We start from the raw sequence: 13,822 nt of genomic DNA, 5'->3' as shown, positions 1-13,822 counted from the left end.
AGGAAATTTACTTACAGAGTAGACCAGGAAAGCCAATTACGATGGCCAATTACAGTGCTGCATGCTTTATTACAGTATATACATAGGTTAATAGCCTTTGGAGACAATTGGTTCCCTTTATTGTAAATTATGTTCATAAACTGGCAATGTGCAATTGCTAAAAGCAGCAGAAAAAGGGGCCAGTGGCGATAGCGGGTAGGGAACCCTGGGCATTTGGGGTAATCAACCCCGCCCTATGGGCACTTGCTTTTCATTTGCATAAAATGCTAATTGTCCCATTCAGAAGCAGAAGTTCAGAAATCTTCAAGGTTTAAGCAAAGTTACACTATGTGAAAACATCTGACCAATTTCCTTCTAGTATTCCTAAATCCCATACAAGTCGGGAATGAGACACAATCACATTCTAGACTGCTATGGGGAAACTTTTTTTTGAGTCTAAGGGTATGTTCACACTGAGCAAATGGGGCGAAATCTCCGCCTGCTTCCGTGTCAAACAGCGTCTCTATGGGAGGGCTCGCGCGCCTCCGCTCTCGACGTCAATTCTTTGAGCTGAGGCACGCGAGCCCTCCCATAGAGACGCCATTTGACACTGAAGTAGGTGGGGATTCTGCCCCATTTGTTCAGTGTAAACATAACCTTGAGGGTGCGTTCACACCTACAGGATCCGCAGCAGATCTGCAGCAGATTTGATTGTGCAGATTTGATGCTGTGTTCAGTTATTTAAATTAAATCTGCTGCGGATCTGCTGCGGATCCGCAGCAGAAAATACGCTGCGTATCCGGTGAGTGTGAACAAACCCTAAAGGGGTTATCTAGCGCTACAAAAACACGGCCACTTTCTTCCCGAGACACCCCCACTCTTGTCTCCACTTCAGCTTTGGTTTGCAATTAAGCTCCATTCCCTTTAATGGAAGTGAGTTGCAAAACTCCATCCAAACTGGAGACGAGTGGTGCTGTCTCGGGAAGAAAGTGGCCATGATTTTCTAACACTGGATAACCCTTTTAAGGAATCAATTCTTTAGATGTGTGTTTGGTGAAGCTTATTGTAGCTTTGCTCTGCTCTACCCTACAAATATAACATGCAGAATATTTCACTATGTAAAGAAAACAAGCAAACTAGGATAAGTTAGGATTAAACCCAATTAACCATTTATGAGAAATTTAATCACAACACTTACCCTTTTCTTTCAGTTCCTGAGGTTTGTCCCACGTGGATTCCAAAGTGCGGTTATTATAGTAGTACGTTTTGCCATCAGCAGTTTTATATTCAGACCACTCTGACACGATGGTTGCTCCAGCTAAAGTCGCAGGAGAAGCAGCAAGGGCCACTTGAGGGTGAATCATTGGAACAATTGGAGGGGCAATTCCTGGTAAAACACCTAGAGATATTTTCAAAAGTTTAGGCAAATTTTCATATAAAATATTAGTAGACACAAGATTTTTGTTAGTGAACTTGGTGCTAGGCATCTGTACAAAAAGAAAAAACATAGTATGCAGGGACATTGACAAATTTGGATGGGACTTATTTAGCCCTTTCTCCTAAACAAAGGTGTTTTGTTTCCTCTGAAGGGGTGAGAAGATGACCTGTAACACATCTAATCAGTACTTTTAATTGTCAACTCTGACTCAAAAGTTTATTGCCATTTGGATCATGGAGATATTTGGGTTACTTAGTTGTGGTGAATATGTCAACAACATGCAGTGTCGGCACACATAGGTATAAGTAGCATGTATCTAAGGTTCTGATCAGGTTACAATTTTAAACCAAGGCTAGGTAACCATCCACATACAGCTGTTTCGGGGTATTGCCCCTCATCAGTGTGGAGCAGGATTCTGGCTAGGTGGGAGCAATGCCTAGTAGAGCCATTAGAAAAACAGATTGCTGAACTCAGGGAGACCAGCCAAACGACAACACCTCCCACCTAGCCAGAATCCTGCTCCACACTGATGAGGGGCAACACCCCGAAACAGCTGTATGTGAATGGTTACCTAGCCTGGGTTTATCCCTTGTCATTACACTGACTTATAGGGCCACTTAATATGGTGGTTTTGGTGGTTTCCTAACAGGAGCTGCCCCCTGGCTGGGTCCTTCCCGGAGGGATATCTGGCTAGTCCTGTGTTTTGAGACTCATGTTTCCAAGGGGGCAATGCACCTAGGACTTCACTGCATTGAGCGCTTTCACTAGCAGCCGGCAGTGTTGCCGTTTGGCTGGTCTCCCTGAGTTCAGCAATCTGTTTCTCCTACTTGCTAACTAGGTTCACTTCAGGACAATTAAGGTAAATGGGCCCACTGCAGTGCGCCATAGTTATCTTTGACATGCCTTTCTGACTGGATGCCAATGTATAGTAATAATGCTGTAAGGACTTACTGACAAAACTCAGCCGTAAAGTAAATGTGGCAGTTGTTTGATTTTTGGATCATAGGATATAGGCTCAACTTTGACATAGAAAGTATAAAAAGACAGTGTTCCTTTAAGATGAAAGTGTAGCTAGATTGCATTTTTAAATAAATGGCAATGTCACTGCATTACTAAAACACCAGTATGACAGAAAAAACACATGGTTAATATACAGACTAATATTAGTACAACTAATGCACTGTACAGGACTACTACTACAGTTACAATGGTGCCGGCAGGTATAAAACGACACATTGGCTCAAGGTCAAGACCACTTTCTAAATAAAATAAGTAAGACTGTCCCATCAACATATGTTGTAAGAGTTTCATGGATAGACCATGGTAGCAATTGGACCACGTGGCCACCAGGCACCATAGAGTGTTCGCCGGATTATGACAGATCTTCAATTCCTTTCAGAAAGTGGAATGATCTCTTAAGTCAACAAACACATACATGCAGGAGAAAAGCCACAACATTTACAAGTAATCTAGAAGAAAACTTAAAGGGGTTATCCAGATAAATAAAATTGTGGGGCACTGAATTTAATATCCCAAATTACACTGGTTTATGATGTGATGTAGTAAGGATAACTGCACCGTTTGCAAGCAGTCATATGACAACCACCCACTGATACTGTGGAACTGCAGCCACATCAGTACTACTCTTGTCTCAGTCTCCTCTGTTCCTCCCTCCCATCGGAGATGAGGCACATGTGATCTCAAGTCTCCTAAATTAGCATGGCTTGCTATATCTTGGTAATAGGAAGTCTGGCCCCCCACTGACATCACAGGTCTCAAGCCAATAGGAGATACGCTGTGCAGAGAGGGAGGTTACCAGAATGTGATGTAGGCAGCCTAAAACGCTGGGAGCTGCAGTTTCCTTTTGGGACAAAAAAAAAATATTACCTGTGCCCACCGCAGCAGCGGGAAAAAAAATCTATTACTGACATGGGCATGAATAGACGGGTTGGCAAGGGCACAAGCGTGCTTTTGGAGCATTTTTATTTTTTCTGCACTTATTGGATAACCCCTTTAAGCAGTGTTGCAATAACAAATACACATTAAACCTTTAATACTTAAGGCTTAAAAAAGGTGAACCTTTTAACATCTACAAATGTCTATGATCTAAGTCACAGGCGTGAAACTCGCAAATCTCCAGCTGTTGCAAAACAACAATTACCATCAAGCTTTGGCTGCCCAAACATAATGGGAATTTTAGTTTTGCAACAGCTGGAGATCTGGGAGTTTGACACCCCTAATCTAATTGTGTGTTTACACAGACAGATTTATCTGACAGATTTTTGAAGCCAAAGCCAGGAATGGATTTGAAAGAGGAGACATCTCAGTCTTTTCTTTATGACCTGTTCTCTGTTTATAGTCTGTTCTTGGCTTTGGCTTCAAAGATCTGTCAGAATAATCTGTGTAAAGGCACACTAAGGGTCCGTTTACACAGAAAGATTATCTGACAGATTATCTGCCAAAGAATTGAAGCCAAAGCCAGGAACAGACAATAAACAGGGAACAGGTCATAAAGGAAAGCCTGATATTTCGCCTCTTTTCAAATCCAGTCCTGGCTTTGACTTCAAATCTTTGGCAGATAATCTTTCTGTGTAAATGGACCCTAAGGGCCCAATTACACACACAGATTTATTGGACAGATCATTGAAGCCAAAGCCAGGAACAGACTATAAACAGAGAACAGGTCATAAAGGAAAGACTGAGATTTCTCCTCTTTTCAAATCCATTCCTGGCCTTGGCTGCAAAAATCTGTCAGATGAATCTGTCTGTGTAATCTGGCTGTAAATCAACATACTGATCAACTGTTGGATGGGGGAAGGGTTGTGAGAAATCAAAAAAAAATAATAAAAAAAAATGTTGCAGCATTCACTACCATGCCAAACAAGAACAAACTGAAACAGTATTAGAAAGTTACCGGTTTTGGTAGTAGCCACTGTCTTTACATACGGGCAGCTTACTATTTGCATCATTGCTACACCTGTAAAATGGATATGTAAACAGATTTGAACATGACTATGACTGTCAGCTAGCACTGGGGCGGACACTGCTTTAGCATTATTGCAATAGAAAAACAGCATTCTGTATGATACCATAGGGAAATACAGTCCTACATGGGTCAAAAATGATGCCTCTCACTGACAGCTATATACAGCTCGACAGCTTCAGCATATACTTGACTAGTTTGGTTTTGCAGTACAATAGCTCACATGCTGAAGAGTCAGGTTCAGAACTCTTTTCCAGCTCCCAGCATTTACATGTACAAGATGTACTAACATATGAAGAGGTGACCACATTGTTTCTATGTCAGACACCACCAGGCAGAAACAACTATGAAGAGGCAATAAGGAGATGGACTCTCGGGTCACATGCAAAGGCAACAACACTTTCCTAGAGCCATTTTACATGAACATAATGCACATGAATAACATCCATCATTTTTCACAGTCTATCTAGATAACTTGCCTCTAAGGACATACATACTAGTATGACTAAGGACATACTAAAGACAAATAAGTCCATACACTGAAGGCTAAATTAAACCACCAATATATTTCACTGAATGAAAATTGTGGAATATCCACTAGTAGGAAGGGACTAAATACAGTGATTACACTGTTTGGATCCCTTAAGATGAGACAACTGTGGTCCTGTCCCCTAGTCAAAAACAAAAGTGAAGAGAAACGTCCACAGTATATTGGACACGATTTCTTGAGCAAGTACAAACCTTACAACGCTGCCATCTGCAGGTATGTTTTAAGTACTACAATCCACAGTAAAACATTGAGAAGAAAAACTATAGTATATATCTGATCATAATCTTTATGATTTGCTTTATGCCAAGTCAAATTTCCTGTTACTGCCTATATCCCTAAACCTGTGCCCTAACTACTGGACTACTTCTATCTTCCCATGTATACCTATGCTGCATATCCCTACAGTTAAAGGGGTAGTGGGCGCTAAACAATTATTCACTAAATAACACATATTACAAAGTTATACAACTTTGTAATGTATGTTATGTTAGTGAATTGCCCCCTTCCCCATGATTCCCCCCACCCACACCAGACCCGGAAGTGTAGTGCTCTATACATACCTGCCTCTTGCCGATCCCCGTCCCCCATCTTGTGCCAATGATGTCATCTTCGGACGGACGGCCGAACCGCTCCGACCGTCCCTAGTGCCGGCCGCCCTCTGCCGCGTCATCAGCTACTCAGCCGCGATTGGCTGAGCATAACTGTGCTCAGGCAATCTTGGTTGAGCAGCTGATGACGCGGCAGAGGGGGGCCGGCATGAGGGTTGGCTGGAGCGGTTCGGCAGGCCTCCTGAAGATGACGTCGTCGACACAAGATGGGGGACGGAGTCGACAGCGAACACGTAAGTATAATGCACCAACACTTCCAGGGCGGGGGGGGGGGGGGGGGAACACAGGGAAGGGGGCCATTCACTTAAATAACAAACATTACAAAGTTGTATAACTTTGTAATGTGTGTTATTTAGTAAATAAAAGTTAGACGCCGCACTACCGCTTTAATTATAAGCTCTCCTGATTAACACTCCTTCCCTAGTTTCCAATAGACACAAGGTTACCTTCGTAGAAGTTCACATAGATGATCAGTGCACCAAACATTAACACTAAATAAAAACAAATTCAATATATTACCTGGTAGTGGTATAGGCATGCCAGGAAGAGGAACACGAAACGGGGGTACCATGACTGGAGGGAAAGCTGGAATTGCTGCTGTGGGTTGTGGCAAAGCATGAGGAACAGTGGGTGGCAATGTCTGGGTCAGCTGCTGAGGAAGAGTCTGCACTGAAGAAACAGTGGGCAGAGAAGCTGCAATACTGACAGCGGATGTTGAGGTCACAGTAATACTCTGGGACTGATCAGCTGCTGAAGAACCTACATGGAGGAAAGAGTGGATACTTTTTAGGATCTGGCTTTTCACAAATGAATCTCATTTGCATCTAGTAATAGTCAGTAAAGACTGCAATAACTATTTTAGAATTATTCTAAAACATCATCTGCCTTCCCATTCTCTTCAGCTAACAGACCTCAAGTTAAAACAGCCTTTGGTTGTGAGCCAACTACAGAAAGAGCCCCCTCCTACAGGTGACCATGCATACTAGCATTACTGTTAATTCCTCTATTGTGATATAGTGGCCACATGGAACAGCATGTACACAAGCAATGTGGTACACTTTCATAGTGAGTACATTTAGCACTTCACAATTATTGTGCCTGTTCAGTTGCCCTGAACACTTGGCCCAATAAAACCATTTAGCTCACATTAAGTAGTACTGTATTCTTGAGAAAAATGTATGCAACTACTGCATTTCAGAATAATCACTTGAAAATAAATGTGTCTTTATACTGTAATAAAAATCTACCATAAGAGAAGTAAACTAAGGGGGGATTATCATCTGCACAATTTTGCACAGGTGGAAGTATGACACTGCACAAAATTTATCAAAAGGCGCACGGGCCATCATAAATTCTGTGCAGTTTAAAAAAAAAAAAAGACTCTGCAGCTCAAAGATACATTTTGGCTAATAAACTACACCAGGGTAGAAATAGAGTACTGCTGCGCAATTGTTTGTACAAAAGGGAAAATTCACAGATGATAAATCAAATGAAAAAGTAGCTAATAGAAAGCCACAGCCCCTCCCAGTGCAAAAAAAAAACAAAAAACGGTGAAAACTAACGCAAACCCATTAATAAATCGGGTGTATTTTTAGGAGATGCTCAAAATCAAAGTAAGAAAATAGTGCAAACAGAATGATAAATGTCTCCCTAAAAGTCTAAAGTGATACTTACTAGACACAACTTGTGAGATGGAAGTGGATGTGCTAGTATTGGTTGTAGAAGACTGACTAGAAGAAGCTGATGAAGACACCATTAATGACGGACTACTTGTTGTTGGAGAGGCACCTGAGACAGCCTGTGCATGAGTAGCCTGGGTCTGCACTTGACCTTGTCCCTGAATTTGAGCTGCTTGCACTTGAACCACTTGTGCCTGGACTACTTGAGCTTGAGTCTGAACTTGAGCAGTCATCAGTGGAGTCAATTCTGACTGCTGGATGACTTTAACACCATCAGGCTTTGTCCATGCGGATTCACGGGTACGAGCATTGTAGAAATAAGCCTAAAAATAACATGCAGGAATTAAAGTGTTGCAGAGTGCTGCATGAGTCATGTCTGCTAAAAACACTGGGCATAAACTTTAAGGGGTTTCCTATGACTATGAAATTGAATATGATATCGAGTCAAGACATTCTAGCCCGCACCACATCTACAATGTGTACCAGACACAGCTCTACATATCATGTGGTTGCTGTGCCTTGTACTGCAGCTCAGTCCCACATTTCCATTCACTTGACCATTTAAACATTATAACTAGTTTACTTACCTTTCCATCCGGTGTCTTATTCTCCACCCATATTTCCTCAGTTGGAGGCAAAGTTGGGGCTTGCGTAGGAGCAGTGTTTGGACTGGGATTAGATACAGTGGCAGGTGAAGACACAGGTGGCATTCCAGGTGGAAAAAGCATTCCAGGTGGTGGCATACCACCAATATGTGGGGGCATAAAGGGGGGTCGCTGGGTGAAAAAAAAAAATCAAAATTATTTTTTATTTTCCAATAAGCAGAGATACTTACTTATTGGTTCAAACTGCTTAATGAATTGTTATAGATTTTGTTTACCTGAAGATGCGGAGGCCCCATGGGAGGAGGAATACCACCTGGTGGTGGAATTGGTGGCATATTAGGGTCAAAGGGAGGTCTCCCAAATGGGGGACGTGGAGGCGGTGGAGGCCCTCTCATCATGCCAAAAGGTGGTGGTGGGCGCAGAAGAGGAGGAGGACCCCTCAAAACAGCAGCAGGTGGTGGTGTGGGGCCACGAAACCGCAGCGCTGGCTGCTGCTGTGCCATCCTGAAAAAACACATTGTAAATTTAGTATTGACAGTTTCATGTTTAAAAAGCTACCAGCTGTATATATTTAACTTCCTTATAATAGTCTGGATGCTAACATTTATAAGTACTGCACTGTGTACAGCCCTTCTTTCAGCTATTATATTGATGCTAAAGAATAAAGTTGCTGCAATCCTCCTATTTTACCATGAATGTAAAAGTCTCTGCTCATCCTTGTCAACAACTACAGATATTTTTTTAGCAAGGGCTGAAGCAAGTGTGTATGTAGAGAATTCTTCTCAGTTATTAGCGGTTATAATGGAAGGGTATGTGCATACTATGAAATTTCCGGAGACTTCAAGTGGATTCCAACTGGCAGCCTCCATTTGAAGTTCCGCCCATTCCTTAGACTCAATGATATTTACTGGCGGATTCTGCCGTCCACCCAAAGAATTGACATGTGAATTCGTTGGTAAATATGATTGAGTCTATGCGACGGGTGGAACTTCAAGTGGAGGCCGCATGGCGAAATGCATTTGGATTCTCCGCAGAAATTCTGTAGTTTGTACAAACCCTAAGGCTCCTGCCTTAATGGTAATTCCCACCAACACTCATCACCTTTGTACAGTGTGATTGCTGTGTACCCCACCATTGGGACCAATCTTGAAACACCATCCTACCGTGTCTAATGTTAAAATGGAGAGGATGCCAGGCATCAGCACTGCCCCTATAAACTGTATGGAACTGACAGAGGTATCTGAGTACAGTACTCCTTTAGCTGTCAGGCTCGGGGTTACTGCAGTGGCCCATCCAGCAATCAGACAATACCTTTGAAGGAATTTTCCAGAGAGCAGCAGACACCTCAAACCTTGTGCTCTTCAGTGCTCACATCCTGTATCTGCACAGGATACCTTCACTCACATGCAAGCAAGACTCAGTTTGAAGCTCCAACCTAGGGCTGGGCGGTATACCGTGAAAATACCGATACCGTCTCTGGCGTCGGTTAACCGACCTCAACTTTGCCAGGACGGTATCTGCGGTATTTCACAGTTTTGGGTGCTTTATGTGCAGAGACGCAGGGATGCCAGAGCCAGGCAGGACGTGGCTGCAGCGGAAGAGAGGAGTCTTATCCCAGGCCCCAGACAGGAGGGGGATCACTGAGCTCCGACACTACAGTCCAGGGATCTGGCTGATCTCTCTCAGGACCCCCCAAGAGGCAGACACTGAGCCCCGCAGCCTCGGGGTGTCCTGCTCTCCCCTACCCGGGCAGCGCGCGCAGCACAGACCGGACAGCTTCTGCTGGGGTGACCGCTCTGCCCCTCCCCCTCCAGTCACTGCCGGGCCGTCCATTCAAACAGGGCACGCAGAGCAGTGACCTGGAGCCAGAGCGGTTCCCAGGCTCCAGTCACTGTCACGCTGCCACAGATATCTCCCTCCGTGTAACAGCAGAAGCGTTCAGGAGGTAAGCTACTACTGTGTGCTTCTGCCTCACACAGCCCCCCCCCGTAACTGGCCGGCACCGCTCTCCAGGAGACAACACTCTGCAGCCGCAGCATTGTAGCCAGAGAAAGAGACAGTGTCTGACTAGCGGCAGCTACTGCACGGAGGAGCCGCTTACTCGTCTCTGCTGCTCCAGATCTTATCACTGACAGGCAGAGGCTAAAGGAGAAAGTGGTTTCCCCATGTGCACACAGGCTGTCTGTACCTGGAATAGCAGAACTGTCACACAGGAGGAAGGGGGACAGGTCCCTATACACACAGGGGGAAGGGGGACAGGTCCCTATACACACAGGAGGAAGGGGGACAGGTCCCTATACACACAGGAGGAAGGGGGACAGGTCCCTATACACACACACGAGGAAGGGGGACAGGTCCCTATACACACACACGAGGAAGGAGGACAGGCCCATATATATATATGGAGGACAGGTCCATATATATATATATATATATATATATATATATATATATATATATATATATATTTATATATATTATGTACACACAGGAGGAAGGGGGACCTGTCCCATCCTGTGTGTACATAGTGTATATATAGCAACCTGTCCCCCTTTCTCCTGTGTGTATATATAGCGACCTGTCCCCCTCTGTGTGTGTATATATAGCAGCCTGTCCCTCTTCCTCGTGTGTGTGTGTGTGTGTGTATTATATATATATATATATATATATATATATATATAGGGACCTGTCCCCTCCTGTGTGTATATACAGAGACCTGCCCCCCTCCTGTGTGTGTGTGTGTGTATATGTAGAGATCTGTCCCCCTCCTGTGTGTATGTAGCTGTATAACTCTGCTGAGACCCCCTAATAAGGACAAATAATAATAATAATGATGATAGACTAAATTCACTGCCTTGAGTTGCTGCTCAGTGAGTTCCATTTTTTTTTAACCTTAAGTGGGTGTGGCTTGCAAAGGGGCGTGTCATATTTATCGTCCAATTATCGTTACCGCAACTACATGTGCGATAAACCGCGATATTGATTTAGGCCAATATCGCCCAGCCCTACTCCAACCCCAGTAGAAGCCCCACACACGGGCTCTAGTGTCCCATAGCAGAGTAGGCATGCTGAACTAATAAAGCAGATGCGTAGCTTGTCAGACTCACTGCAAGTGTGTTGCCAGAAATACAGCTTATAGGAGAGAGATTGTTTGTAAGTCAAGCCTTGCCTGCATATCAATAAGCAGGAGGCACAGAAGACCCTAGGCCACACCTCTTTGACACTTTAATGGGTTAAAAAAATAAAAATAAAGAATCAGAGGGCAGGGGGTGGTGGTAACAGAATTAAAAGACACTTACCTGTCCCCTACAGTACCACTGCTCATGGTCCCCCGATCCTGTGACTTCACAACCCAGCTCAGAAAAGCCCGCTCAGCCAGTCAGTGACTGTGGTGAGAGAACTATACAGTCACTGACTGGCTGAGCGGGTACTTCCAGTCAGTACAGTAGCGCAGAGATCTAACAGATTTAGAGCTCATGGCATCTCCATGAATGATGATGCCGGGGGTTCCAAAGTTGTGAATGTGGCCATAGTATATATCTATACAGGGCATATACGCTACATTTTTCCCACAGCATTTCTACAGCAAACAGTTTGATTGTGGATTTGCTGTTAAAGGGGTAGTGCGGCGGTAAAGAATTATTGACAGAATAACACACATTACAAAGTTATACAACTTTGTAATGTATGTTATGTCTGTGAATGGCCCCCTTCCCTGTGTCCCACCACCCCCACCCGTGTACCTGGAAGTGTGGTGCGCTATACATACCTGTCACGTGCCGACTCGTCTCCGATCTTCAGTCTGCGATGTCGTCTTCGGGCGGCCGGGCCGAATCCCTCCGAGCGTCCTGAGTGCCGGCCGCCCTCTTCAGCGTCATCAGATGCTCAGCTGCAATTGGCTGAGCACAGTTTGGCTCAGCCAATCGCGGCTGAGCAGCCGATGACGCTGAAGAGGGCGGCCGGCACTCAGGACGATCGGGGGGATTCGGCCCGGCCGCCCGAAGACGACATCGCAGACTGAAGATCGGAGACGGGTGTCGGCACGTGACAGGTAATGTATAGCACACCACACTTCCGGGTACACGGGTGGGGGTGGTGGAACACGGGGAAGGGGGCCATTCACAGACATAACATACATTACAAAGTTGTATAACTTTGTAATGTGTGTTATTCTATCAATAATTCTTTATTGCGGCACTACCCCTTTAATGTGTGCAATATTCTTTATGTTGGGGTTTGAAACTTGGTTCCATTGAAGTAAATGGAACTTAATTGCAAACCACACCTGAACTGAAGACAAGAGAAGGGGGGGGGGGGAAGTGGCCATGTTTTTGTAGCGCTGGATAACCCCTTTAAGGCATCTTTTTTTTTTGCCCACATGGTCCATCTAGTCTGTTATTAAACACATCTGAGCTGCTGCACAACCTCTATAAGAATAAGAGAGGGAGCTCACTGCTTATACCTGCACTGAATACGACTATGTATAAATGCGGGCACACAGCATGGCAGACCACTATGGTAGGGATGCCACCTGTGCCAGGCTGTGCAGGCAGCTATGAGCAGGGCTCTCCGCACAGCCCCCACACTGAGACTGTATGGATATTACAGACATATCTCCATCATTGTCCTTCATGGCTCAGAGAGATGACTGGCACATGTATGGGGGTGGCCTATCCCAGTGTAAGCAGTGGGTGACTGCAGGAGGCTGGCCTGCCCATCACTCCCCCGGAGCCTCCAGTGATCTACAGTCCCCTATGTCACCCGCCATCACTCCCTGCACAGACAGCTGGATAACACCGAGCACATAGAGCAGAGTACAGACTGGCTGCATTACCGCACACAGCATGTTAGTGGCGGCCTGTGCCCGGCTCAGACGACAGCCAGTCCTGTACTATACACACATGTGCCCCTATACACGTGCTGTATACCACAAGCCGCAGGCTGATAGCACACAAGGTCCGCCCCGCACTGCATACCTAATATCGTTATTGTATCGCTCGGCATCGGAGTCCCCGCGTTCCGCCATTACAGGAACAACCGACAACCTCACAGCTTCTCCACCCACATACAGACAAACCACCTGACTGACATACGCCCACTGCCATTGGCTGACGCAGACGTCAATCACTTCAAGTTCCGGGTTAAAGCGGACGGCAATTTCCGGGAGAGAAAGGACAGGATACGCGCTGCGAGTTACACATGAGTGCGCGATATAGCGCCCTCTGCTGACGGCTGTATAGCGCATGCGCAGAAGCCGCCTTTGCTTCTTTTGTTGCGTGTTTTGTAGATCGGCGTTATGCAAGATGATAGGTGAGGAAAGGTGTGCGGGACATGCAGAGGGCAGAGTGTATCAAGCCTGGCGCTAATGTTCTGTGCAGCGCATACGTCCTGACATGGAGTTATGCCACCTGCACTGCCATACTGGCTCCATCACCCTGCAGGTATGGTGAATGCTGATAGTACATGGCGTCTGATGTATGCGGTTATTTCATGGTGGGCTCTGTACACATCAGCTTCACGGACTACACTGAGCAAACAAGTGCGACAATCAATATCAGGGACACGTAGAAAGCAACAGGTCTGACCTCATACCCCGCCCACTTACACAGGACACGCCCCCTAAACGCAGCACGTGGCTTTCAAATAAAGCATAGGACCTAGGACCCACGTGTCACATCCATCAATGAATACAGAGCAGACCCCCAAATAAAGACCCCAGACCCTGCTAGATACAGACCCCCCTAAATAAAGACCCTAGACCCTGCTAAATACAGAGCCCCCCTAAATAAAGACCCCAGACCCTGCTAGATACAGACCCCCCCTAAATAAAGACCCTAGACCCTGCTAAATACAGAGCCCCCCTAAATAAATACCCCAGACCCTGCTAGATACAGACCCCCCCCTAAATAAAGACCCTAGACCCTAGACCCTGCTAAATATAGAGCAGACCCCCAAATAAAGACCCTAGACCGTGCTAAAT

General features: G+C 45.3%; 1 protein-coding gene across 2 annotated transcripts in view; it reads right to left on the bottom strand.

Annotated features, from left to right (window-relative positions):
• The window catches only part of TCERG1 (transcription elongation regulator 1), a 39,323-nt gene extending 26,101 nt beyond the window's left edge, over positions 1 to 13,222 (bottom strand). The window contains exons 1-7 of one of the 2 annotated variants that reach the window (XM_069972056.1): positions 12,819 to 13,222; positions 8,118 to 8,346; positions 7,825 to 8,013; positions 7,233 to 7,560; positions 6,078 to 6,317; positions 4,332 to 4,394; positions 1,178 to 1,378 (exon numbers count right to left, since the gene is read on the bottom strand). In XM_069972056.1, the coding sequence (XP_069828157.1) occupies positions 1,178 to 1,378; positions 4,332 to 4,394; positions 6,078 to 6,317; positions 7,233 to 7,560; positions 7,825 to 8,013; positions 8,118 to 8,346; positions 12,819 to 13,087 (1,519 nt within the window). In that variant the 5' untranslated portion in view covers positions 13,088 to 13,222. The remainder of the gene's footprint in view (positions 1 to 1,177; positions 1,379 to 4,331; positions 4,395 to 6,077; positions 6,318 to 7,232; positions 7,561 to 7,824; positions 8,014 to 8,117; positions 8,347 to 12,818) is intronic. The other variant, XM_069972063.1, reaches the window with a different exon arrangement.
• Positions 13,223 to 13,822: the final 600 nt, after the last annotated feature.

Source organism: Dendropsophus ebraccatus, chromosome 1, assembly GCF_027789765.1.
Source record: "Dendropsophus ebraccatus isolate aDenEbr1 chromosome 1, aDenEbr1.pat, whole genome shotgun sequence".
Taxonomy (NCBI): Eukaryota; Metazoa; Chordata; class Amphibia; order Anura; family Hylidae; genus Dendropsophus; species Dendropsophus ebraccatus.
This window is presented reverse-complemented; position numbering and strand designations above follow the sequence as displayed.